The sequence below is a fragment of the Equus asinus genome, chromosome 27 (assembly GCF_041296235.1).
Source record: "Equus asinus isolate D_3611 breed Donkey chromosome 27, EquAss-T2T_v2, whole genome shotgun sequence".
In the NCBI taxonomy this organism is placed as follows: domain Eukaryota; kingdom Metazoa; phylum Chordata; class Mammalia; order Perissodactyla; family Equidae; genus Equus; species Equus asinus.
The window spans coordinates 948,374-972,127 of record NC_091816.1 but is presented as its reverse complement, the minus strand read 5'-3'; the positions used below and the strand labels follow the sequence as shown (position 1 = coordinate 972,127).

The 23,754-nt window shown below is 45.3% G+C and overlaps 1 protein-coding gene across 3 annotated transcripts in view; it reads right to left on the bottom strand.

Annotated features, from left to right (window-relative positions):
* Positions 1–23,754, bottom strand: part of SH2D4A (SH2 domain containing 4A) — a 65,471-nt gene that overhangs the window by 6,848 nt on the left and 34,869 nt on the right. For 2 of the 3 annotated variants that reach the window (XM_044751088.2, XM_070499796.1), the window contains exons 5-8: positions 20,502–20,582; positions 16,772–16,883; positions 14,866–15,076; positions 11,702–11,832 (exon numbers count right to left, since the gene is read on the bottom strand). In XM_044751088.2, the coding sequence (XP_044607023.1) occupies positions 11,702–11,832; positions 14,866–15,076; positions 16,772–16,883; positions 20,502–20,582 (535 nt within the window). The remainder of the gene's footprint in view (positions 1–11,701; positions 11,833–14,865; positions 15,077–16,771; positions 16,884–20,501; positions 20,583–23,754) is intronic. The other variant, XM_044751090.2, reaches the window with a different exon arrangement.

Here is a 23,754-nt window from a genome sequence, read left to right as displayed (position 1 = left end):
TACTATTTCATTTAGCCCTCAAACAACCCTAAAATAAGCAGAACCGATATTACTGTCACTGCCATTTTACAGATGGGAGAACTGAGGTAGAAAAGGTACAGGGTTATATAGGATTAGTTGGCGATGCTTTCAGGCCTCTTGTCTCCCACTCCAGTGTTTTTTTCTTTTTTCTAGTGTTTTGCTTTTTAACCCACAGGGCTCATCAAGTTTTTCTGGAATTGGCTGAAAATAAAATATGAGCACTTATTACCCAAAGAGATGTTCATTTCTCACCTGGGCAACTTAAAGAGCATGCATTTTTCAGTGATTATCTCAATGCAGTCACTTGGGGACGAGGCACCAATGACCTCCGCAGCCTCCCTCAAGCTTAGGACCCGTGTTGCTGAGGAGCAAGGAGCCTCTTGAGCAAGCCAGGCTCCCGCATCCTCCTGGACCTCGCACCAGGGCTACAGGAGAGCCTCCGGGGCCCCTGCAGGAGCTCTGCCAGGGAGCTCACTCCTTTGTCATCCATCCTCTACTCTCTGCCCGGAAGATGGTGCGGGGGGTCGGGGGGGTGCTGCTAAGACAACATCACAGAGGAACGCATCTCTGCCGTTAGGGTGACCTCAAGTCTGCAATCTGCCTGAAGAAGGGGGTGAACAAGAGAAAAACGGACTTTCAGAAGACCTCATTTCCAAGCAGCCACACTGCCGGACTCAAAGTGCACACGTCATCCTCTGGCAGTCTGAAACCTGGACGAGAGCTCTACTTTCCCACGCTAGCTCCTTTCTAGTTTGTGCTTTCTTCAACCCCTCCAGTATTTAAAGAACTGTTTTCCGAGAGGCTCTGGGACCTGCCCTGGGTCCTCTGTATAGAAGCAGATGCACCGTGACACCGAGCTCTCATCCTTGAGGTCTCAGGCACTGCAGGGATGAGGAAAAATGGTCAGAGTTCCTAAAATATTATTCATGACGTTTCCTTAATAATTCAAGTGTTAGAATTACATCATTTGTTCATACTTCATTACCTTAATGGCTAACACTTATCAACTAGGGCTTACTATGTGCTGGGCAGAGTTCTAAGTACTTCACATATATGAACTCGTGAGTCTTCAGAATAGCCCTGTGTGGTGCGTAATATCATTATGTCCATTACACAGACAAGACAGAAGGACAGAAGTCATGTGACTTGCAGAAGGCCTGTGTGGGGGACTGGGGTTTGAACCCAGGCAGTGTGGCCCCAGAGATGTGCTCGTAACCACCGCACCCTACTGCCTACTTCCCCTGGCAGAAGGAAACAGTGTCTAACATCCTCTGGCTGTGGCAGCAGAAACCCAGTAAACAAAGCATGTGATGACAAAAGCATGGATTTAAAAATACTTGTCTCAACAGTCGAATTCCCCCTTTCCATAAAAGGTCTGAAGTAGACCGCCCAAGGCAGAGTCGCTCTCCTTCGCGCCCCAGCCACCCAGTCCACCTTTCCCTGGCCTCTGAGGTCCTTCTAGGTCCCTCCAAGAATACAGTGGGAAACTACACGACTGGAGCCCTGGGCGGATGGGAAGCGTGGGACTCCTGGTGCAGCAGGCCAAGACAACTGTGGCTGGCGCATCACTGGGAGGACTCAAGTGAACATCTGAAAAACTCAAGTTAGAGGGGCTGTGGGGTGAATGGACTACTCGCGATATTACAGCCATGCGTTGCTTAACGAATGTTGGGGACACATTCTGAGAAATGCATCGTTACGCGATTTTGTCGTTGCGTGAACAGCATAGAGTGCACTTACACAAACCCAGATGGTATAGCCTCCTACACACCTAAGCTACATGGTACTAATCTTATGGGACCACTGTCGTGTACGCGGTCCATAGTTGACTGAAATGTCATTATGCAGCCTATGACTGCAATGGAAAAACAGACTAACATTTTAGCAGCAGTACTGCTGCACTGGATCATTTATGAGAAAAGTCAGGGTCCACCAGGAAAAACCCACAATGCATAGTATTGCTGCAGAAAAGCTAGCTCTGCTCCAATCCGAATAACGTGCATAGCTTTGGCCTCTTCGTGCGTCATCTTCAGTTACATCAAAAGTCTGAACTAAGACTAGGCAGTCACATGGGAAAAGTATAGAGAATAATTCGGACACAGTGCTCTGAGGCCATTAATGTAGATAAGTCTTCATGCTAAAATGTAGGTGAACTCTCAGGGCTTCATGCTAAAGCCCAGCTGGTCCCTCTCAAAGGCAGGGCAGTGATGGCCAGGGAAGGGACTTCCAGTTGCCCTTCCTGCCATACACAAGCAATGACATTCTTGCTGCTGGCCACAGCCTATCCCACTCCATGAAGCATACGCATCGTATATAAATGAGGCAGGATGTATACATTCGTGTGACTTTGAGAAGTCACACAAATCAGTAATTTGTGCTTAGTAAAGATAGAAGCTTGAAGATCCCTTTGTGAGAGGCTGGCAGAATTTTGATAGCCCCACTCCTATTTTGATGGCAAAATAGTTGAAGAATAGATTACCACTTATGGGTGCCAGTTCCCAGGCTCATGAAGACTTTAGCCTGAAGGAAATCTCAGGAGGCCTCTGTGAGACTTTCTTAACGCAACTTACCTAGCTACATACGTGCTCAGTCCTGAAGGAGCTGTGGGCTAGCACACTGCTGGGAGGACAGGGCACAGGACTCCACTCAGACAATCGTCTCTAGGGAGCGCAAGTTCCAGGGAGTAACTGCTTCCACAGAAATGCACAGATTTACTCCCAAGGAGAAGGGAAATTTGAAGGGATGTGTCAAAAGTAGAAGCGAAACAGCTGTCGTAAGAACTCTGTTGGCACCCCACAGACTTAGTTAAAGAGGTTCGCTTTTTAAGTAGCTTAAAATATAAAATATTGGGGCTAAAGCATTTGGAGGGCAGGTTCAATTATACGCCATGACAGCAAAAGACATCCACAAGAAACAGATCAGAATGGAAATATTTCATCAACAGTCTAATTATATCCATATTTGAATAAGAATGTGCTCATGACATTTCAGAGGAATGATGATCAACTATTGATGCATGAAACAAATATGTGAATTCTCTAATGACAACAGAAGCAATTAGAAAATTCCTCAATCAGAAATTTGTTTATCCACGTTTTTCTATCTTCTTCTCCTCCCCGTTCCCGGGCCCTGCTGATTTCAAAGCTCCCGAACACTGCTGTACACTGCACAGGACCGGGAAATGCTGACGGGCAGAAGGAAGACACGAGTCTCTGGGTTTCCGGACAGACCTTCAAACTGCAATGTCATTTATTCTGTGGCCCTTTTCTCCAAGAAGGGTGAAAAAGTGTGTTAGTGGGTATAGTTAGTTACACATCTACACACTTTGGAGACTCCTAAGCAGGAGCTGGGATAAGTAAAATGACTTTGCTGAGCAGGACGTTAAACTTAGCCCGAAGGACTCTCCAACACGTCCCACCAACTCTGCGAACGTCCTAGACCGTGGGGTCTGTCTCAAAGACTGCTGACATATGGTGAGCAGATGCAAGGACAGAGTGAATGAAAACAAGGAATGGATTTGAGGGTCAAGATAGTCCTGAACCGAAGAATGGAGTTGAAGATAACAGGATGAGAGGAGATAAAGGGTGACGGAGAGAAGACAACAGTCCTTCTTAAGGAAACGAAACCAAACAGACTTATCCCGTTACAGTGTCAGAAGATCATAGATCTGGAAAAGAGGAGCGATGCTCTAGCAAGGCCAGGACCCCGCCCTCGCACTGTCCCTCCCACCCCACACTCAACTGCAGCTGAATGCGTTCTGCCAAACTTTTCTAACGGCTTTATTCCCTATTTGAAGGGTTGTTGTCCTTTGTCCTTCCAAATTACTGTTGCCTTCTAGGGTGACCTGGTTCTGGGCTTTTGAAGGACGGGCCCTAAATAAGCATGGGTGGAAACCACACAGGACAGCTTCTGCAGGAATTACGCCCTATCTTGTTGAAGTGTTGCTTCTTCCTTGCGTGTGATGCTGCACCTCGAGACAGGATTTTGTGGCAGGGTTAGGGTTAGAACGCAGGGAAAGGCGGAGAGAACAGCAGGGGTGAGCCCACGCCTCGGCTGCTGGGTTCTGTAAGCCACAATAACAGAAGCACGATGTGCCGGGCACTAAGTGCTTTGCAGACATTTGCTGATTAGTGTAAAGAATGACTCTGTGGTGCAGATCTTATTACCCCCATCTTCCAGGGGAGAAAACACAACGCAAACCCAGGAGCCCTGGTCCTGGAGGCTCCGTGCTAAGCTGCATGACCTTTCCACACCAGGAGCTAAGAAAACTCTGTGTTGCTTTCGGGCATTAAAGTTTTAAAAAATGAGCTTGAGATATAATATACATACAATAAAATTCACCAGTTTTAAGTGTGCTATTTGATCAGTCTTGACAAATGCATCTAGCTGAGTAATCACTACAACAATCATAATATAGACTGCATTTCTATCACTCCAAACCCTTATGGCCTTGGGGCATTTTATTAAAGATTTGAATGTTAAATGTCTGCCTCTTGGAATTCTATCTGGGAGTGAGCAAAACAGTGTTCAAACAAAAACGTGCTTTTTCATTATTCTCGTGGGTGGGATGGACGCCCCTGAAGCTGAATGAAGGCTCCTTGGTGTGTCCGCTCCACGCTGCCTGTGAGGTGCAGTGGGCTCACCCGCCGACTGGAGAAACAAACCCTCGTGGCCTTCGTGGTCACGGATTTAATTGCACACGTTAAATAAAAAGCATCGTGTGAGTGTCCCACTTCTGTTGGTGGTCACATGTGCTGCTGCTTTGAAGCTAAACAGATCGAGATGTGACTATTGACCCTGCCGCCAGCAGTGGTGGAAGCCTGGAGAAGAACTGAGTGTGTCAGCTCCCAGGCTCTCCTATAAAGTGGGCAGAAAAGTCACCAAAGTGCTCGCTATAACGCTTGGCACATATTAGGCCCTCAGAAAACTACAGCTCAACAGAATCTTCTGATAAACAATTAGAATTAATAAGAGAGTTCAACAATGTTACCGGATTCAAGATCAATACATAAAAACATAATTTCTCTACACCAAAAACAACCAATTACGTAATTTTCAAAACAGAAACAAAAAATTTCTAAGTACATAAGGCTAAATCTAGTTTGCTTTTTTTTTTAAAGGTGCACGTCCTGTATGGGAACTTATTTAACAATTTAAAAAGAAATATAAGGAGAGAATTGCCACATTCATGGATAGAAAGATACAATAACATAAAGATGGCAATTCTCTCTCCAAAATAATCTAGAAATTCAATGCAATTCCATTCAAAATCCCAACAAGGTTTTTAAAACTTGACATGTTGCCCCTAAAAGCCAGGTCAGCATCTAAAGGGGCCAAGAAGAGTTAAGACAATTTCAAAGAAGTATGAGGAGGGAGAGCTTGCCCTACTAGATACAAAGACTTCTTATGAAATCATAGTAATGCATATCATATACAAAAATAAACTACAGGTGGATTGTGTATCATCCAGCAAGCAAAACCATAAAGCAAAAATAGCTAAATTCAACCTCATTGAAAAGAAAAACTTCTATGGCTCAAAATGTGCCAAAAAGCTAAAAGACAAATCACACACTAGGAGAATATAAATGCAACCCATAAAATTGGCAAAGGATTAGTATCCAGAATATATAAAATCTATGAATCATTATTAAAAACTCAATTCACTGGGAAAATGGTCAAAAGATGACACGTAATTATGGAAGAAGGCACCCCCCTAGCCAGGAACCACGAAAGGCTCAACCTCACCACAAATCAGAGCAAATGAAAATAAGGTGATTCCACTCTGGACCCACAAGAGTACTGGGAAAGAAACGTCTGGTGATACCAAGTACGCAGGAGACAGAAACTCTCAAGGACAGCCAGCGGGAGTGTAAGTCCGTTAACTCACTCTGGAGGGGACTGGGGAAAAGTTCACACAATTAAAGATGCACACAGCCTACTTCCCAGCAATTCCACCTCTAGATACACACCCTGAAGAAACGACCATGTGTGTGCACAGGGAGATGTGCTCAGGGGTTTAAATTGCTTCACTTTCTGTGGCAAACAAATGTATGTGTGTGTGTATAATAAAATACATATATTATTAAACACATAAACATTATATGTTTAATAGTATATATATTATAAATATTATAAAATACTGCACAATAGGTAAAATAAATGAGCCAGTCTACATTTATAAACAAAGAAAAATCCAGATAACATGTTGACAGAAAACGTAAGTTGCAGAAGAATGTCTGTAACATGATACCATATAAATGTTAAACACAATATTGTATGCTTTACAGAAACATTTTTATATATACATTTTATATATTTTTAATATATTTTATAGAAACACACACACACATATATATGAGTCTAAAAATATGGATGGAAAGGACAGCTTCAGAAGAGTGATTTACTCCTGGAGAAGGAGAGATGAAAATGGAATCAAAAGGGGGCCTTAGTTCTATCTGTCAGGTTTTATTTCTTAATAAGAAAAATAGATGTGAATTAAATACGGCTTTTAACATTCACTGTATCTGGAGAGTAGATATGACATTTGTTACATCATTGGTGTTAGTTTTATTTTCCTCTGTATTCTTTTTGTTTAAAATAGTTCATAATTAGAAAAATCATTTTTTACATAGGGGAAGGGAGGAAAATCCTTCATAACGTGAGTGGGCCTCATCCAATCACTTAAAAGAACAAAGACAGACCTCCCTTCCCTGAACAGGAAGGAATTCTGCCGACAGATGGCCTTTGCACTCAAGCTGCCCATCTTCCTGAGTCTCCAGCCTGCTGGCCTACCTAGCAGATAGGACCCACCAAGCCTCACAGTCACGTGAGCCAGTTCCTTAAGAAGTTGTCCACAGGACGTTCTTCAGGAAGAGCAACTGCAGAGGCCCTAAAGAAGGGACAAGTGCGGTGTATGAGGGACAGAAGGGAGATGAGTGGTGGGGAGCAGCCAAGGAGAATGGGAATGTGGTCTGAAATGGGTCTGGAGTGACAGGCAGGGGCAGGTCAAGGAGGCTCTTGTGGGCCCTAGGGAGGAGGTCGGGTGTCACTCACTGCAGTTGGATCATGTTGAGGACGGGAGACAGCAGAGGAAGATGGCCAGTCAGCAGGCTGATCCAGCGGCCAGATGAGAGACTGACACAGATGATCCCAGCTATTCACACTATGATAAAGTCCACAACGTTTTCCCATTGAAGGGTCTTAGCAAGGAAAGGTGCTCTAGGACATACACTGTAGTATTTTCAACAGTCCTTCTAAATAACTGTGAGTATAAAATTTCCAAATTAACTAATATTAATTACATTTGCAGAGTATTAAAAAATCAGAAAAATACCAACTGTAAAATTCCTTCACAAATCCCTCTGCCAAAACTGCTGGGGCTTCCCAGTCTCCTTCACAGCTCTGTGGTTGCACAGTGTAGTAAGCTGGGCTACAAATGTGCAGGGAGGTCCTTTCCAGGGAGCAGGTGGAAAACCGTCCTGGGAGAGAGCCAGTGCACATGACCTGGAATCAGGTCTCTGGTCTCCAACCCACTAGGAAGACGGGAAGCAGCCAAGACGGCCAGCAAGTCTCTGCATCATTCCATCTGGGTCTTACCACCACAGTGATCCGTGTGAAAGCTAGCAATGTGCTTTGGCTCTAAGGAAAATGAAAAAAAGTGCAAAAGAACTTGAGAATCTTTGCAGTGGGTTCTCCCACAGTCCCATCTAACCAGTGGGACCAAAAGTCCAGTCAAAGTTGAGACCCGGGCCTCTGTGAGAAAAGCTTCAAATTCTGGCTGAGAGAGGAGTAGCTGTGGGGAGACTGTGCATATCTAGGTTCCTTGAGATCATCAAAAGGTGCTCAAGAAGCAGAGGTCAGCACTTCATTTCAGGGTCTCTCTTGCACTTGGGAGTTTTCATCAAGCTCCTACATCTAGGAGTTCAAAGGCAATGCCCTCTTTCTCTGATTATAGAACTGGTATCCACAGACCGTGCACACACATCAGGTTATTTCGAAGCTGTGCACTATTTTGCCTTGCCATGACCTGAGTGGGAAAGGAGACCTGACACAAAGATCTGGGGTCTCCACTCTTCTCTGTCATCGCACTGAATGTTGATACTCCCAGGGTTTTGTCCTTAGTTTCCTTCTCTCATCATTCTTCTCAACTCACTCCTGGGAAATCTCGTCCCCTCTCATGCTTTCAGTTATGTACTGAGGACTCAAATCTGTTATTTCTAGCACTGATCCACTCATCCAATTGCCAAATGGATGTTTTCACATTGATGAGCATTATTTTAGGCTGGTTACTTTTAAAACTGCAGATGGGAAGGAGGCTCTGAGGAGTGGAATTTGCTTGCCGTTTGATGAGAGACATTTGCATTTGTGAAGGAAGTCTCCATCTGTGGGGGGTGCCTCCCTCTCTGCACCAGGAGGAAGGGGGGCTGGCCTTATCTCTGGAAACTCTTAATGGGGAAGGCAAGGACTTAAGTTGTTTACTGTCTGGCAACCTCATGTAACTGATTCCCCCCCAACATCCTCCTTTGTCTTTAGCTGAAGATAATATTTAAGCGGTGGCTTCTGCCATTTACTTAATCTGGTTTGATTCTTACCTAAAAGTTATAGGACCATCCAATAACCAGAACCTACCAGCACTGAGACCATTTTAACAACGCTTTTTACATATTCTTTCCTTTGTCTTGTAAAGAGATAACTCACATACCTATGCCTTACATTTAGCCTTACTCTCCACCCATGTGTGCAGCAGCAGTGGTGGCAGCAGCAGCTCCTCCTGCCCGTGGGTCCTGTCCCCACGCAGCAGCTCTGACTGCCCGTGGGTCCTGTCCCCATGCCAGCAGCAGCTCCTCCTGCCCGTGGGCCCTGTCCCCACACAGCAGCTCTGACTGCCCGTGGGTCCTGTCCCCATGCCAGCAGCAGCTCCTCCTGCCCGTGGGCCCTGTCCCCATGCCAGCAGCAGCTCTTTCTGCCCGTGGGTCCTGTCCCCATGTTATTCCATACTATTCGCTAAATAAAAGAGCACTACTGCCAGACCTTGAGAGTCCAAGAAATCTTTCTTTCGACTCCTCGGCTCACCGACCCCACATCAACATGACTCCCCCAGAGACATTTCAAACTCATCATATCCCAAATAAACTCAGTGTCTCCCTTCCCCTCTTCTCCCCTTCCCTAAATCTCCGCCCCCTCCTATGTTCCTTCTCTCAATGGATAGCATGCCACCTTCCACCAGGCCAGACAGGCCAGAGATCCATCATCTTATGTTGCCCTGTCCTCTCCTACCCACTCCCATCCTTATCTAAAGCTAATTCAGCGCAAAGGGTGAAAGTATGAACTTATGTGAGGTGAAAAATTAGGTGACCAAAACAGGAACTTAAGAAGGGTAATTTACAGAGTGTATGACAATGGAAGGAAGACGGTAAACCAATAAAGAGGAGGTACCATCCCATTATTTCAAAACACGGCTCCTGATAAATAAACAACTATATTTCAAAAAGATAGGATGTGATCCATCTTCTCTTTATCATAGAAACATGTAAAATTTTGTCTTCTTGTTACCGAAACCAAAGTGGGTCCCCTCCTGGCGAGTTAAATCAGACTCTCCACAACAGTAGTTGTCTCACAAAGTAGGGTATATTTGCGACAAATAGGAGACCGCGAGGAGTCATTTCCAGAGTCATGGCATCCTCGAACAAAGGGAGGCAGGGACATTTATTTCAGACAGGGAATGAATATTCAAAAGGGAGAGGTGGGTATTTGCTTGCACAGGCTCAGCTGGAAAACATGCCTGCACACACCCTGCTGGGGACAGTGATAAGGCCTAAGCTCCTCCTGGAGAGATCGTAGCATTCAAAATGAGGCAAAGGTCACAGGCACAGCTTTCCTGGTGAGGCCTGGTCCATTGAGTGTGGTTGGTGATTACATCTCTTAAACAGTTAAATGCTTCTGAACCCACCCTTGAATTCCTCAGGGCACTAGGTCAGTGACAAAAGCAGTGTGATTGCAAAAGCAGCCCTTTAGCAGAAAACCTACCAGAAATAAATCCATTCTTTTCAGAGGATTTGCCTTGTTATGTGTTTGGGAGCTTATTTCTGTGGATATGTATGAGATGAGACCACTTAAAAGAGAGAAGCCTTAAACATCCACAATTCAACCAAGATCCCCTTCAGGACAAGCATGCTCGGGGAGAGAATGTCACTTTTGTTTTAAGGCACTTCTATTGTACACAGAGCCAGTAAGTCCAATTCAACCTCTGACCCTACAGAAACTGATGAGGATTTTTAAGCTGGTTACTTTTAAAACTGCAGATGAGAAGCAGGCTCCGAGGAGCAGAGTTTGCTTGCCCTTTGTTGGGATACATTTACATTTGTAAGGGAAACCTCCATCTGTAAAGATGCCTCCCTCTCTGTGCCAGGAAGAAGGGAGATGACCTTATCTCTAGAAACTCTTAATGGGGAAGGCAAGGAATTAAGTTGGTTACTGTCTGGCAACCTCATGTAACTGACCCCCCCACCCCAACATCCTCCTTTGTCTTTAGCTGAAGATAGTATTTAGGGTGGTGGCTTCTGGCCTTTACTTAATCCGATTTGATTCTTATCTAAAAGTTGTGGGACCACCCAATGGCCAGACCCCACCTGCACTGATACTATTTTAACTTTTTTACATGTTCTTTCCTTTGTCTTGTAAAGAGATGGCTCACATACCTATGCCTTAAATTTAACCTTACTCTCCACCCATGTTTGCAGCAGCAGCAGCAGCAGCAGCAGCATGCTGGCAGCAGGGGTTCCTCCTGCCCGTGAGCCCTGTTCCCACGCAGCAGCTCTGACTGCCCATGGGTCCTGTCCTCATGCTATTCCACACTATTCTCTAAATAAAAGAGCACTACTGCCAGATCTTGAGAGTCCAAGAAATCTTTCTTTCGACTCCTCGGCTCACTGACCCCACATCAGAAACCACTTTCTCTTGGAGTCCAAGAAACTGAGAGGTCAGTGAACTGTGACCTGGGTAAACAGAGGGCTTTAGTTAATCAGGTTTCTAGAGTCAAATAAAGAAATAGTTTATTAGCTGACATCTGCTCAGGCGCCAAAAACCTACTCTGCAGCCTTAACTACATACCAGAAACAAGGATCAGAAACTACACACTTTCTAAGTTAAAGATCACGAAGTTCAACTCTGTCATTTAACAGATGAGGAAAATGAGGCTCGGATAAATTGCTTTGCCATAGAGAAAGAAGATGATTTGCTCAAGGTCACTCAACTAGTTAATGAGAGCTCACTGTGTGACTAAGCTAAACCGATGCCCTGCCCACCACGCCCAATGGCTGGATCTGACTGGCCCTCAGTGAATCGCGGATGAAAGGCATCATCATTTGATGGAAGTCACAATCAAGCGCCCCTGTGTAGGTGAACGGGAGGCACTGCTCTCCCCACCCACCCAGTGGTGTTTTATTTGCGGGGATAATTAATCCACAGTGCATGCAGCGACCATGACTGCTGATTGCTTTGAAAATGTCATGGGAATGCAGCTCAAAGAAACTCTGGAAAACTGCTTTGTGAAAATAACTTCAAAGACTCTTCTTGGGCAGCACAAATAAAAGGAAGCCTTTATTCTTTCTGCCTTCCTGGTGGATTCGCAGAGCTCATCCACCATCAGATGCGGCTCCATCAAGGGTACGTCTGCACTCACCATGGAACCAGGGAGCTATGGTGTCTGCTGTCTTCTGGTAGCCTGCTCGCAGTGGGAGCTGCTCTTCTCTAAACCATCGGATGATGTCCTCCTGGGCAGAGCTGGATGCTGTCCTCATCACTCCCTGGTTTCTGTTAGTTATAAAACAGGCCTCCAAGTTAGATTTAGCTAATTTGAAAAAAATGCCTTTAAAAATCTTTATATATATATATATATATATATATATATATATATATATATATATACATACATAGAGAGAGAGAGAGAGAGAGACAGAGGGAGGGAGGGAGGGAGGGAGACAGAAAGAGAGAATTATATATATTTGCAGATCTAACTGCATGGCTGAGCTAACGGGAGGCTGTGCCCCACAGGCTGCCATTACACAACTCCTCAAGGGCAGAAAACAGGAAGGAATCTAAATCTGTCACTTGTCCTTCCAGTTCTATAGGGCTAGTCGTGGGTATGACCTACTGCTGTGTTAACACATAGGCTTTAATTCATTTTTAATACAAATTAGATGCTCCATTAACTCCCAATTAAAATTTGAGAAAATAAGCATTAAAAAGTGAAATGCACTATTTTCCTAGAAAGCATGTACTTGTAAACAAAAGAAATCAAATGCAATAAGATTAACTTCTTTCCTAACATTTTCATTACTTGATTTTCTCTTCTCTCTGTTCCCACTAACCTCCTTGATTTGCTTTCTTCTCTCCCACTTTGAAGAGGGTTACTTCTACTAGAAGACAGTCTTAGAAATGTAAAGCGTTTGAAGATTGGTAAGAAAAACAAATAGGCAGCAAAATTATTTTGAAATGAATTCATTTGCAGAACCTAAGTTCTGGGATGTCAGTTTCCATCACAAAAAGTAACATTCAATGTAATAAACATATTTCCACATCCCACACCCCAGCCCACTAATTCTGAGCCGAATTCAGTGTGAAAACAACGACGAGTCTGGATGCGCTACTGGAATGTCCCGTCGTGTAACTTATGGCTCCTTATGCTTTCTATGGTAACGTATGCTACCGTGAGTTACACGTGACACACATGTCACAAGTACATATATACACGCACATATGCATATTCATACATACATAGCATTTTGGAGAAAACAGCTTATAATCCTTGACTTTCCTGGGGAGCAGATACCACACACACGTGAGATCATGTGATAAGTTCTTACTAGTTTTCAATTAGGTTGTTTTTCCTTGGGAAGTCTTTGGAAGTCAAACAAAAACTCCAAGGACAGCCAGTCTCTGTTTTCCTGGGCTGGCTCCCAGCTGACCTTGGTTATCATTGTTTAAAAGCCCAGCCCCAGGGGCTGGCCCCGTGGCCGAGTGGTTAAGTTCGCGCGCTCCGCTGCAGGCGGCCCAGTGTTCGTTAGTTCGAATCCTGGGCGCGGACATGGCACTGCTCATCAGACCACGCTGAGGCAGCGTCCCACATGCCACAACTAGAAGAACCCACAACGAAGAATACACAACTATGTACCGGGGGATCTTTGGGGAGAAAAAGGAAAAAATAAAATCTTTAAAAAAAAAAATAAATAAAATAAAATAAAATAAAATCCCAGCCCTAAAACCAACCAGTCTGGCTGCTTCATAAGAAGCACTTCCTGCAAGTGTCTTAAGTCGGAAAAAATGAGCTAATGGAGTACAGCTTAAAACAAGAATTGCTCTTATTAGAGGCCACCTTCACTGCTGTCAGTCACATACGGTCTGCTCTAAAAACATGAGGGCGAGGGCACATTACAGGTCATAGTCCCACCCTTGGAGCCTGGCGACCAGGAGCAGCACCTCAACAGCCCTGCGGCGACCTGTGGCGAAGGCCCAGACAGACAGTCTGGGCGCTGCAGAGGGCCCTGCATGAGCTCACACCTTTCTGACCCGGTCACAAAACTGCGGGACACCCGCTTCCTGAGCGCCTTTCTTGTTTTGTTGTCTACAAGAAAGAAGTCATTCTCCAAACTGTCACTTTGTAGAGCATGGTCATTTAGTGTGGGTCCCCCGTCCCAAAATGGAACCTACTAACTGAGTAAGCAGAGATGATTACAGCAGAGGAAAAGCCCACTTCACGTCTCCTTGAGGGTAAATAGTGACTCTGAGCAAAGGGAGGTTTTTGTTTGCTTTTCACTTCTCCATACTCATAGCAGAGAAGTAATTTTAGTTTTTATTTCAGAAGGCAAGGCTGTTTCATTCAACCAATATTTGATTTCTTCTGGTTATTTTAAATATTATCCTTCTACATTTTAGAATATGAAAAAATTATATAATATAAATAACCAAGAAAAAATAATTTTATAACCAGTTAACATAAATGATGGGGATTCTACTGTGATATCACTATACTTTTCTTCAGGGATTGTCCAAAACAGTTTTGCCTAATTCCCCCGCAACCTAGGAGGCAAAGGTACCACTGTCACCAAACAGAAAGTTTATTCAAAAAACGAACATCTCCAAATTCTCAGCATAGGAGTTGGCCATGTACCCCAGAATGAGACCTACCATCACAGCTTTAATCTCTGGACAACAGAAACGTGACCCTAGTGATGAGGGAAGTCAGCACACCCTCGGGTTCCTTCTGTGACGTGCTTACTGCTGAGAGCGACACTGGGCACTGATGGCAGCCCGGGTGTTTCCTCTTCCCCCTCCCTCTGCTGGCTCTCTCACTGCACTAGGTGCGGGTGGGCTTGGCCAGTGGCACAGGGAATTACTGAACTGGATGCCCATCTTCACTGAGTTCCTCGGTATATTAACTCTAACAACTGTGGATATTTCACAGATAAGAAGGGGAATGCCAGACCAGGGAGCTCAGGAAGACAGGCTTAGCGGTGAGGCTTGACGTACAGTCACGCACTGCATAACGACGTTATGCCAACAATGGACCACATACACGACGGTGGGCCCATAAGATTAGTACCATATGGCCTAGGTCTGTAGGAGGCCGTACCATCTAGGTGCGTGTAAGTTCACTCTATGATGTTCACACAATGATGAAATCACCCAGCGACGTATTTCTCAGAATGTATCCCCGTCGTTAAGCAATGCGAGACTAATTACACAGGCAGCCAGCTGGCCTTCCACTTGCCATTGCCTGTCATGCCATTTGACTCTAATCCGCCCATTTCAACCATTCTGCTTAAAGCCATCTGCGTGGCTTCTTACCTAAGAGGATTCTGAGGGTATCCCGCTGGGCTTAGGAACAGAGGCTTGGGTGGAAGAGGGGGTCTCCTGGGTTTCTGTGGAGCACCTGGGGGCCTCTGCAGTCCCTCGCTGCCTCTTCCTCTTTGGGCCCCTAGGGATAACCTCTTGTAGTCTTCCCGAGCTTGTTTAGCCAAGGAGCGTCTCTTCTCATCTGCTGCTTTGGATTTTCGCACTGGAAAAGCAAAGGCGTTTGAGAAAGGCCCTCTCAGCCCCCAAGATGGTCAGAAGAGCCAGCACTGCCGCTGGCGAGCAGAGCAGGCGCTCAGCCCATTCTGTCACCTGATGATAATGAGCCGCCACCATCAGACAGTTAGGGCCTGCGCATGCACCACTGCCTGGCGCTCCCTGCGGATTCCTCTCTGCATAAGGGAGTTTGGCAACTTTCCGAGAGGGAGAGAGAAGCAAGAGGAGGAGGAAGTGACCAGATAGAAATGGAGAACCACATGTTCGAGGACTTCCTGCAGTTGGCAAGACTGAGTGACAAGTCACAGCCTGAGTGGGGATTCCATGCAGCAGGGTCTCTGAACAGTTAGAGGTGATGTCACTCCCTCGCATACTAAGTTCAGGATGCCATGTGCCCGGAGTCACTAGCAAAGACTAGGCCTTCAGGAGTTCCTCGGTGGCTTGTGGCTGTGGACGGTGACAGAGCCTTGCCAGGGCCACACTCAGAGCCCACTGTGAGCTGAACCAAATGTGAGTCAGTCTGCCAGGCCAAAAGATAAAGTGAGTGTTACCACAGAAAATCACAGAACACACTGGTACACAAAAAGTACCCTAAGGCTGCCTTGTAATACTGCTTTGTAAAATAGAGGGTTTATTGTTTTGTTTTGTTTTTGTTTTAGCAACAAAGTGTTAACTTTGTTGTTAGAGAACTCCAATGCAGGATGAAAGAATAATTTTTATTGAATGTATTTACACTTCAGGCATATTGGTCAAATCCTGTCATGTTTGACTGCAAAGAGATGCCAAAAATGCTCCATTACACTAGGATTTCACTGCGTAGAAGTCACTGGATCTTGTAAATATTTTCATTTCACAAAACTGTCATTTTAACAGTGTTCACTGTAGTGGAACTAAAGATTAATTTAGGCTTCTCAGCATCCTGCAAATACTGCCTCTCCTATTCTCTTCCTCGAGGTGCCTCAAGGGATGATCTTTGTCAAGTCAGATGGAAACCCTAATCCTGTCTCAAACCTGAATTCGCCTGGCATTCCTGGGCTGCTCTGCTCTGCCTTCATCTGCACTGACTTCCTCCTGAGATTTCTCTCTGGCAGTGCTAACTCAGGGTCAGGGTTGGGTCAGGGCATGGGAGAGATGCTGACACATTCCCCTCTTATTCCTATGCTCTTCTGACCACAAAGTTAAGATATGTTCACTGTTGGAAATTTAGAAAAATACAGAATGACGACAAGAAGAATTCAAATAACTAATCTCAAATCCTACCACGCCAAGAAAACTAAAGTTAACATGTTAACAACCTTCTGGTCGTTTTCCTTTACATACTTAAAGACATTTTTAAATAGGGATTTTCTTATACTGTTTTGTTTTTCTTCTCCAAGATAAAAACATATAAACACATTCCAAGGTCATAAAACACTCTTCCAAAGCATTTTTTTTCATAGCTATATACCGTTCCATCATAGAAATATGTCATAATTCTGAAGGTACAGAGATGAATTGAGACCTTTTCGGCTATTCAGCAAGTGGCTCGTAAAGCCTTTGGGCAATGACGTCGTGTTAGAACGTCTCTCCACGGGCCACTTTAAGTGCAGTGACCACTTCCAGCACTTTAAGGCTAGATCATTTCAGTACGTGAAAGAATGGGCCTAGGGAGGCGAGGGTGGCCCAGAGGCCTCTGGGTACTCACAAGATGCCTGCCACTCTGAGTCTTCTTTCCAGTTCTTATAAATCTCCTTGGTTCTCTCTTCATCTATTTGTTTTATTTCTTCATCCTCTGTTTTCTTTGTAGATTCTTTCTTCTGTTTAAAAAACCAGACACAAACCCCAGTGAGTGACTCTGGCAGTTTTCTGCAAGGACACGGGCTCCTGGGACACTTGATTCCTCTTTAACTGCCTCTGGCCCCTGGGAAAGCATGGAGCCAGTGGGACCTGAAGCTGGCCCACCGCTACCTGGCCATACAACCCCACAGCTGGTTACTAACCCTCTCAGGCTGCTTGCCTCTAAGTAAAATTAGAAAGTTAAAAGATACTTTGTAGGGTTATAATGAGAGTTAAATAATTTTAAAAAGTGCCTAGTACAGTGAGTAACAACTCAGTCAATGTTCATTTTCCTCAGACACAGCTCTTCTCTGCTTCAGCTGAGTTCCCTGAAGTAGTGTGTAAATGCTGTCTCACAGCAGCAGCGTCAGGTTCCACAGAACAACGGCGCGATCCTGGAGCAGCGTCCGTGTGCACCCTCAAACCACCGGTCTGGAAGGGTGGTCCCTACGCGTGATTTTAGGGGCTCAAAAAGGTGGCTTAAGAAGCATCCTCTCTGAGAAGGGAAAATACAAAATAAGAAACATGAGTCTTCCTTTAAAAAGGAATTCATCTTTTTGTGTGTGCGGTAAGATATACAGAAAATAGAATTTGCCATCTTAAGCATTTTTAAGTGTACGGTTCTACGACATCAAGTACATTCAAGGGAGTTAGTTTTTGACTAGAGAAATCAACACACCAAATCACTTAACCTCAAAAGTTCCTGTTTATTTGGCTACAGCCTCCTGCGTGCTTGTGAGGAAGGTGAATTTACACTTGGTGAGCTAAAGAGAAGCCTCGGCTGGCTTGTGGGGGGGGGGGGGGAGGTCAGAGAGACGGACCTGCTTCGCTCTGCACCACAGAGACATCGGGTAGGTTTCTTTCATGCGTTCCTATAGAAAGACAGAGACCTTCTTGCTGTTCAATTATTTCACCACAACTAAAATATAAACCTTGATGCTGTGAAACTTGTTTTTAATCATCGTGGGAAGTCATAAATCATAGTTCTCACAGAACAGGGTGGTAATCACTTCAAATGTCACTAACTGTGTATTTATTGTTTTCATCTTTTTTCTTACATTCTAGAGCGGAGCCCCCTTTGTCTACCAATATTATAAAAACCAAAGAACAGCTTTTGGAGTTTGAAATGACTATTAAAATCTGCCATGCCCTTACTGAAGTTGTTTACAAACCTAAAATACATAGGAAATGCTGCTGGTACTTTCTAAGCTTAAACAGAAAAAACTTCCAAGTGGAGCATTGTCTTCCACATGCATGTTTTAAAATGATTAGAAATAATACAGTTACAGCAGTGAACTGCGACATCGTGGATATCGTTGCTTAGGAAAAGCACGACGTTTACAAGGTGAGTCTACTTAAGGGAAAATATTAATAATAATTCAGGTGGTACTTGGTTAATAAGACAGTACTCAAATGTCGGAGAGTGCGACACGGCCTATGCCTTTTCATCTGCGGTGTAATCATGTATGGGGAAAGGAGACAAAATTACTGAGTTTCACAGAGTAACAGCAGATGAGAGCTGGCCCTAACCGCTGTATTTATTCAAAGCAGCTAGAAAACTTTAGAACGTGTCCTGAGTTTCTGTAAGAATTCCTCCAGAAAATTTACTTTTAGCAAAATCTTTACAAGTTGATCTTTATTTAGAAAAGCGTCGTTCCTTCTTTAGAAGTGTCTGCTGGGAGCCTGCAGGTCCAGGAGGGGGACCGTGACCACGCTGGGAAAGTCCAGGTGAAGGCTGGCAGTGAGGCAGCAGGACTGAGGCTGGACACTGGCCCGGACGCCCAGGGCTCGAGCTGTCGAAACATCTCCTACAGAACACCTCGTCTGGGCCTGTGGACGGAGACACGTCCCACGGCCCTGGGGCAGGAAGGGTGTGTTGCATTAGCTTTGTACCACACAGAGGCTTGGTAAGTGGCCTCTCATCCATTTGCTTGAATTCTGACATAATTTCCTAAGGTGGAGAAGAAGGGATGAAATGGCACAGCCCGGGGCATTCTCGTGAGAGGGAGTGAAAGCTGTGGAAGCCTAGCTGTGTCACACCTAAAATGTCTGAGCGCCACTCATCTCGTCCACCCCTCAGTCTAGAGACAAGAAACCTCAGGCCCAGTCTAAACTCTGATGGACCTCAGACCTCAGACCATTTCTCTCTTCCATCTAAACTCACTCTCCAGATGATCTCATCTAGCATCCTGGCTGGAAATATCCCCTAGATACCAGTCCTCATGAAGGTCTGCAGGGTCTCTCTGCCCCCATCTGCCTTCTCCTTCCCTGACTGCTCTGCCGCTCCTTGACCAAGTCAAGTGGGCTCTTGCCTCTGTGCGTCTATACTTGCTCTTCCTTTGGCTTGCAAAATACTCTCCCCAGCCATCCGCACAGCTCCTGCCCTCATTCCTTCAGGTCTCTACTCCAGTATCGCCTTCGCTGAGCAGCCCTCTCAGTGTAAATGATAAGAAACCAGTTCCCACTCTCCAGCATTCCTCAGCTCCCTTATCCTGCATTATTTTGATCCACAGCGCTTATGACAATTCAAAGAAATGGTTACCATCTGTCTCCCCACCTGGAACTCAAGCTTCCTGAGGACTGGGACTTTAGCTGTTTTGTTCACTGTGTCTCCAATGCCCGTGACAGTGCCCAGAACATAGGAGAAACGCAATAAAAATTGGTTGAATGAACACAAAGATCCTTCGTCTTTCTCATCTGTCCTCATTTAAGATAATACAATGTAATCTGGGCAGCGTTATTGAAAATGTCCTTTAGATGCTCCATGCTGCTGTTTTAGAAAGAGGTACGTATTATATCAGCAGTTTGCGCACCGGGATGACAGCTCCAAAAGTCCAGCATGATCCCTTTAAGTCTCAGACACGTGAGCTCTCCCATTCACGCAGGTCCCTAGAGAGGAGTCAGGGAGTCGATCGTCTGCAGGAACGTGGGCCTTGGGGCTCGCCTCTACCACAGCCCCAGTCTCAGGCCTGTGGTCACTCAGAACCTTCTTTTTGTCATCTCGTATCTTACCTACTTTTTCAGACTTTCTACAGGTCAAATCCTACTATGGTTTCCAAGTGCCAGTCTACGGCTCGTTTATTGTGAGCGATGTACAGTAACAATCTAGACGATGGAGGAAGCGGACTCAAGCGTCTGGATGGACGCGAGCGAGATCTGAGTGCCTGAAGGAGCTCCTGCACAGTGGACATGGATGGCACAAGAGACTGCTTATCGTAAAGGGACAGACTCACAGAAACAACGAACACATGAGGAACTTGATCTGAACTCACTATTTCTGCAAGTTCAGTGCTTTATCTGTCGCTCTGAAATCAGCCCTCAGTGTTGCCAGCAGCCCAGTACTGTCTCTGTTTTAGATCTTCTGTGAGGAGGGTCGTAGGTATGTCTTGGCCTCTGTTTTTTCCATGATACTCAAGACTTCCAACTCCAGATAAACAGGTAAAGATAAATAGCTATTTCACAAGCTTTTAACGACAGACCTCACGTTCTGCTGCTTAATATCATTTCTGCATGAGACTAATAGACCAATTCAGTATTTAGTAAACATAGTGGAAATGGCTATGCATTTAGCCCCCTGAAGACATAATTGAGTCTTTTACCTGGTGAAATCCATATGCCTTCATACGATTGATAGAATCTGCCAACATCTGTTGAATATTTCTTGAGGAACTGGAGGGTGACTAGAAATTAAATGAAACACATTTTTATACCATTTAGAGCTTCAATGCAATTTCAGAAGATAATCTGTAAACGCATTTCCTCATTTCAATATTCCCTAATGCTGCCCCCACCCTCACAACTGGATCCACCAGCCCCTGAGTTCCTGAGCCAGTCATGACCAAGGCGGCAGGCATGGGAAGCCTCAGCCTCCTCACTCAGTAGGGCTTCCAAGAGCCTGGAGCTGGCAGTTTGCTCATTACAAGTAAGTGTCTGGGTCTTGCTCCCAGCTGCGCTGGGCCCCTGGAACGACTTCTAGACATCGACATGACTCTGTAATTCAAATTCTCTTCTTCCTCTCTTAATCCCTGCTCTAACCTATCCCCTGTTCCAGCTCAGACCAGAGAAATGCTTAGTCTCTGCCACATAATTGCATATGCCTTGCTCCCTGTCTAGGACTGGAGGCATGCCTGGAATACTGTTTGGTGCCTAGGAGCCCTGCCAACTTTCCCGGCCTGATCACATCCCTCCTCTCTCCTCCCCCTGCCCTGTCACCCAGCACAGCATCTAGGTTTCTGCTGCTCTAGATGGATTTCCCAGGAGGCAACACCTGTCAGTGGGGTTCCCAGATCCATTGTCTGATTCCCCTGGTGTCATTCCTGCCGGCCACATGCCAACCCCTCTGGCATTGTGACCAAGCTGGCATATCACACAGGGCGCCTCAAGACCAGGTCAGTTACACATGTCCCCGTCACCCTGTCCCTGGCCTAAATGCAGAGTCTGGGCCAAGTCCCAGCATGGGCCACAAAGGCCCTGGATGGCTCCACATAGCCATCCACAACCCACATTACCATCACTATGTGCCTTATGTGTGATCAGAAACTGGCTGCAAATTTTCAGCAAAAAGTTGATAGCAAGTTTCATTGTGGAGCACTTTAAGGCCATTACTATGCCATGTAATAAACCAGGATGGCTACCTCAATTCTGCCCTTCTTTCACAGTAGCTGGGCATGTGGCTACCCAGCTACACTGTGTTTCCCAGCTGCCCTAACAGTTAGGTGTGCCACATGAATACGTTATCTCCAATATAAGGCAGGCGATAACTGGTATTTCTATCTGGCCCTTAAAATCTCCTTCACGCACGCCTCCAGGCCACTTGCCCCTTCCTTTGGGCTGGAATGGTGATAGCAGTCATGCTACCACTAAAGACAACCGAGCCACCAAAAGCCTGAGTCCCTGAATGACGGTGTGGACCTGAGCCCCCCTGTACCAGAGCACCCATCCTGGGTGTGCTGAGGGAGAAAGATGAACTTCTCCTGTGTTTTAGCCATTGCTTTTTTGGTCTACAGTTGTGCATCACTTAACAACAGGGACACGTTCTGAGAAACGCGTCATTAGGTGACCTCGTCGTGTGAACATCAGAGAGTGCACTCACACAAACCTGGACGGTGTAGCTCACTACACACCTGGGCTATACGGCATAGCCTATTGCTCCCAGGCCACAGACTTGCACAGTATGCTACTGTACTGAATACTGCCGGCAACTGTAACACAGTGGTAAGCTAAACATATCTAAGCAGAAAAAATACAGTGTAAATGACAAAAAATGGTACACTTCTATAGGGCACTCACCACGAATAGAGCCTGCAGGACTGGAAGTTGCTCTGGGTGAGTCAGTGAGAGAGTGGGGAGTGAATATGAAGGCCTAGGACGTTACTGTGCGCTACTGTAGACTTTAAAACCACCACACCTAGGCTACATTAAATTTATTAAAAAAATTTTTTTCTTCAATAACAGTTAACCTTAGCTTACTGTAACTATTTTACTTTATACAGTTTTTAATTTTTTAAACTTTTTGACTCTTTTGTAACAACACAGCTTAAAACACAAACACACTGTACACTGTACAAAAATATTTTCTTTCTTTCTTTTTTTTTTTTGAGGAAGATTAGCCCTGAGCTAACTGCTGCCAATCCTCCTCTTTTTGCTGACGAAGACTGGTCCTGAGCTAACATCTGTGCCCATCTTCCTCTACTTTATACGTGGGACGCCTACCACAGCATGGCTTGGCAAGCAGTGCCATGTCCGCACCCAGGATCCAAACTGGCAAACCCCGGGGCCGGGCCGCCGAAGCAGAAAGTGCACACTTAACACCTGCGCCTCCGGGCTGGCCCCATTTTCTTTCTTTATATCCTTCTTCTATGAGCTTTTTTCTATTTTAAAAATTTTTTATTTTTCCTTACTTTTTAAACTTTCTTGTTAAAAACTAAGATAAAAACACACATCAGCCTAGGCCCACAAAGGATCAGGATCATCAGCATCACTGTCTTCCATCTCCACATCTTGTCCCACTGGAAGGTTTTCAGGGGCAATGACACGCATGGAGCTGTCATCTCCTGTGATAGCAATGCCTTCTTCTGGAACACCTCCTGAAGGACCTGCCGGAGACTCTTCTCGAGGAGGTGTCACTCTTTTCAGAAGTGTGTCCATGGTAGTTTGGTTTGTTCCTTTTTCTCATCATAGATTTGCTTGTAAGCAGATAACGTACCAAGAACATTCCTTTCTATTACTGAAAACCTTTTGGTGTTGGGGTCCATGTTTTCAAATTCTTAAGGAGCTTGTTGAGGTCTGCAAAAGCTTCTGCTAAACCCTTCACTGTGAATCTTCTCGGGGGTTCTTCTTTTTCTTCTCCTGCAGTTTCCTTTCCTCTTGCCTCTTCTTCAGCTCTGCATTCCTGTTCCAGTTCCAGCAACCCTTCATGAGTTGGTCCCTCAGGAAGCACCTCTAGGAGCTCCCCGGTGTCATCCTCACCCACACCCAGGGTAGAGCTGTTTGCCATCTCAACCATGGCCTTGTTGATTTTTGCAACATCCTCATCCTTGGCAAATCCTTTGAAGTCACAGATGATCCTCGAGTGTCTTCTTCCAGATGCCATTCGTACACTCCTTGGTGACATCACCCCAAGCACAAGCAAGGTTCTTGATGCAGTCAGAGATGTTGTAATCCTTCCAGAATTACCTCAGTGTCTTCTCAGTGTCTTCCTTAGTTGCAGCAATAGCCTGGGCAAAGATCCTCTTCAGGTAGTAGGTCTTAAAAGCTGCTATAACTCTGATCCATTGGTTGGATCAAAGCGGTGGTGTTTGAAGGGAGAAACACCACTTTGATATGGGGAAGAAGATCACCAATAAAAAGAGG